Source organism: Octopus bimaculoides, chromosome 4, assembly GCF_001194135.2.
Source record: "Octopus bimaculoides isolate UCB-OBI-ISO-001 chromosome 4, ASM119413v2, whole genome shotgun sequence".
Lineage (NCBI taxonomy): Eukaryota > Metazoa > Mollusca > Cephalopoda > Octopoda > Octopodidae > Octopus > Octopus bimaculoides.
This window is the reverse complement of record NC_068984.1, coordinates 11,323,728-11,327,921: the sequence shown is the minus strand read 5'-3', so window position 1 is coordinate 11,327,921 and position 4,194 is coordinate 11,323,728. Positions and strand designations below refer to the sequence as shown.

General features: G+C 35.6%; 1 protein-coding gene across 1 annotated transcript in view; it reads left to right on the top strand.

Annotated features, from left to right (window-relative positions):
* LOC106872190 (uncharacterized) overlaps positions 1-4,194 on the top strand; it is a 28,279-nt gene that overhangs the window by 12,591 nt on the left and 11,494 nt on the right. Inside the window, exons 3-4 of the mRNA XM_014919089.2 lie at positions 464-621; positions 1,766-2,491. Coding sequence (XP_014774575.1) covers positions 464-621; positions 1,766-2,491 — 884 coding nt within the window. The remainder of the gene's footprint in view (positions 1-463; positions 622-1,765; positions 2,492-4,194) is intronic.

The following is a 4,194-nucleotide window of genomic DNA, read 5'->3' as shown; positions in this document are numbered from 1 at the left end:
CTTTAACTTTTGAACCTTTTTGAGACTTTTTTTCCCTATGTTTTAGATGATGGAGATTCTGGATATGCAAGAAACCATGTTTTGAAAGTTTTAAATTCAATAAGATAGGTGCATAAAGAAATAGCTAGATATGAGTGCCTTCCTGGGGCTAAAAACAACAGTAACATCGTCCACTATAGGACTGCCACATTTAGTTGACAAATATATTTTATGAATGAAGTCAACTTTGCCTTTCGTCCTTTTGGGGTCAATAAATTAAGTACCAGTATTTTTCTTTGCATATTCTTAATTTCCGACATCTAAAACATAGGAATCCGAAAAATTTTAAAAAAATAAAATGCATTTTTCAAGGAAAGGTGCGAAACTGCATTAGCCCCTAAAATCTAATAATAAAAACAAAAAAAGGATAAATAAAATAATCACGTTCAGTTTAAAGAGTGAATTTTGTGTTTTATTCCCACAGCAATTATTTCCCTTGGCGACTATTCTGTGACTGAATCTCTACTTGAAACAACCAAATATATTTCATTACCAGTAATTAGCCCTTTATTTGAACAGATGGCATTTCCGTCTTATAAGAATTTTATATCTTTTGCTTTACCCATGGAAACTCAAGTTAAGGTAATTATAATTTATTTTATAATTTTCAGGGGATATCAGAAAAAGAAGCTATTCTATAAAGTATCATCTTGTGCAAATAAGCAAAATGTTTTAAAACCCTTTGCAAGTTTAACTTGTTCAATCAGGTTGTTGTTGCTGTTGAGTCCAGGTCAGCACTGATCAAGCAAGCCTATAATTAAAGACATTTGAACCCTCGCTAATCCATCTTTCTCCCTAGGCACAGGGAACCCAGGACTACATTATGTAAATGTGTTTTTTTACCCCCCTCCCCCAAGGCATTAAGGTTTGGTTTAAACTGGCCATATCCAGCCAAAATATTCCACCTGTTTTATGTTCAAACTGGCCAGATTCAGTGGTAGCCTGAGTTAGAGAGAATTTGAATGAGGATAGTGTTAGTCTAGATAACATGTATTTTGAGTTAATGATGGATCCTCTCTTGGTTTCAACAACGAGCATTCAATTAGCCAACCAACTTCTTTTTTAAATTAATGATCAAAGACACATGCATTGTTAATATCATTCACAAGGTGAACCACTGTGATGCTAAAATGTGATGAGGATGGACTTTCAAATTACATGTACAGTCAGTCTGTTAGACTTCCACATAGTGTCTGTCTATCCAACAGACACTAGCTCAGGGTATTACATAGTGGAACTGAACCTGGGACCTAATGATTATGAAGTAAACTTCTTTATTACTCAACCATAAGTTTATATCAAGATGCTGAGGTACCATACCATATTTCTAACCAGCCAATTTCTTGAGAAATTCTTAGTTAAGAATAAACAAGTTTACTTTGTATTTGTCAACGTAAAGGAGGTACTCATCAGTTGTGCGATCTCTAGTCTGGTATGTTGATTTCTCACTAAGAGACAGGTTTTATTTCTAATTGTGCTGGGTACCCCAACATCCATTCCAAAGTACATTGTTATATTTATTTCATTCAAGCAATACAGAATACCATGAGCTCAAATTCTTTGTACAAGAATTACTTGCGTTTGTTAGATATTCATGACTTGTGCCAAAACTTTGTTTATTTGATGGAATTTTGCTTTAGACAATGTTAATCAAAATCAAAACTGACATTAATTTTAACCTGAAAGTCTTAAGAACCATTTTAATCTTTATTTCTTTTGTTTCTAGGCTGCAATAATGCTTTTAAAGAGATTGAAATGGGTTTCTCCTGGAATTGTCTACTCTGATAATGAATATGGAATTGAAATGGCTAACATGTTAGAGGCAAAAGCAAAAAGTGATGGTATCTGTTTTTCAATGAAAAGAGCATTTTCTAAGAATGCATTAGATGAAATAAGGTTTCTTCGTGAAAGCTTCTCCTCTGGAATAATATATGTTGGCGAAATACAAAATATTGATTCCTTTCTTCATATCAAAGATATGACCTGGATAATTTTAGATATTTCTGGGAAACTACAAAATGAGCTTAAAAACCATTCTAATATGGAAGGTTCCTATGTAGTAACTTCATCAAGCCTTAACAACAAGGAATTTGAAGATTATCTGAGGGATATAAAAACTTTAACACATTTTAAAAATGATACATTATATCAATGGGTACGAAATATCCTGGATGTAACAAAAATCAGTTCAAAAAATATTCCTCACAATGGACAAAGGATAATTCATACAAGAGCTATCATGGAGTCTGTTTATGGCATTGCACTTGCTAAACAAAAGGAATGCAAGAGGCTTAAATGTTCAACATACTTAAATCCTGAAAACCTGAGAAGTGTTCTTACTGACGACCAAATTGTTCCAGATTGTTTTTCTAGAAGTGCACTTGGCTTAAAAGAAAACTCCATGGCAGCCATTTTGAATGTGTATTTAGTAAAAAAAAGCATTTTCCAAAAGGTTAGTATGTTATTATTTAACATCAAGTTAACCCTCATCAAAAGTTGTACCTATACCGTCTTTATGGGTATACAAAACTACATTACCTCGTGTGTCAAGCATAATGCATATTTATTCACATTGTTTTGAATTGTGGCTTCAAGGTTTCAATGAAGTGATTGTTAATTTTTAGAATAATACTATATGGTAAAACCTTTCTCTCACCCTACCCTAACAAACCAATCTACATCTAGCTGGGTAGGATTTGGGCAAGATTTAGCTGCAATTTCTAGCAGATGGAGTAAGCCTGTGAAAACTCCTTCTTTGGCTCAAGGTTAGTGTGTAAATTAAATATAGTTGTTGGTCTTGGGAATAAAATGCACTGCCAAGTGTTTTTTATTGTAGTGAGAGAAGAATCAAAGATTTTGGTACTGCCAAAATCTAGCTCTAGATTATTCTTTTATTTTTTTTAGTCATTTGACTGTGGCTAGGCTTAATCAAAAGAAGAATGACAGTGCTCGAGATAATTTTCAGTAACTCTGAGACTTGTAAAGAGGTTATCCTAAGACTGGGGATCAGAATGCACTTTGCTAAAAAATACCAATGAGCAAAGATTTGAAAGTTTGAAGATAATGAGGTTAGCGGGAGGTTTGAGGATAACAGAGCAATCGAAGGTAACAGAAGATTTGAGGAATGCAAGGAATTTATGAGATTTAGTCACATTGAGGCTGAGGTGATTAAACAAGTATGGTGTTGAAACAAGTAGTGAGACATATGGAATGAAGAAGCAGAATCTGAGAGAACTCTTTTTTTATGTGTGTAGTGAAGAGTTAGAAGCATTATATTGTGTGTGTGTGTGTCCTGGGTTTAGGATAGGCACACTGTGTCTCTGTATGTTGCATGAGGCATCAAAAAGAGTTAGTGGTTAGAAAGTCACTCAGCCATCCAACTCAGCCTCAGGAAAAAAGCCATCCAACCCATACCAGCAAGGAAAAGCAGGTGGAAAATACTGCTACTGATGATGTGAAGTTGGAAGCAAAGTAAATGGTAAATGTGATACTTTTATCAGTATAAGTATTTCTCACAGAGCCATCTTGACAAAAAGGAAATTTTTCAGTAAAGATTTTTGTACTGAACACACAAATTGTAAAAATTCAACTGCAATTTGAGAGGTGAGAAAGGTGTCTGTCTGTTCTTGAGTCATTGTGGTGGTAGTGAAAGGCCTCCTACTTGGTAATGATGTATAACCTCTTCTTTTCTTGTATGTAGCATTTTCTGTCATTTGGCGAGAATGGAAGAGGATAGCTGTGTGAAAAAGTGCCACAGCCAAATGGTTGAGGGGTACCTGTGGAAGAGGTAGACCCAGGAAGACCTGGGATGAGGTGGTGAAGTACGACCTTTGAACATTAGGCCTCACTGAGGCAATGACTAGTGACCGAGACCTTTGGAAATATGCTGTGCGTGAGAAGACCTGGCAAGCCAAGTGAGACCATAATCCATGGCCTTTACCAGTGGTGTAGCCAGCCCACTTATGTGTACCTTTCCTTCTTTGGACACAAAACCGTGCTTGCGAAGACCTGTTGAGGCAAGTGAAATCAAAATCGAAATCGAACCAAATTCGATGATTGGCACCCATGCCAACCTTCCTTCATTGGACACTAAACTCGGCTTGCGAAGACCTGTTGGGGCAAGTGAATTCGAAACTGAACCAAATTCGATGACTG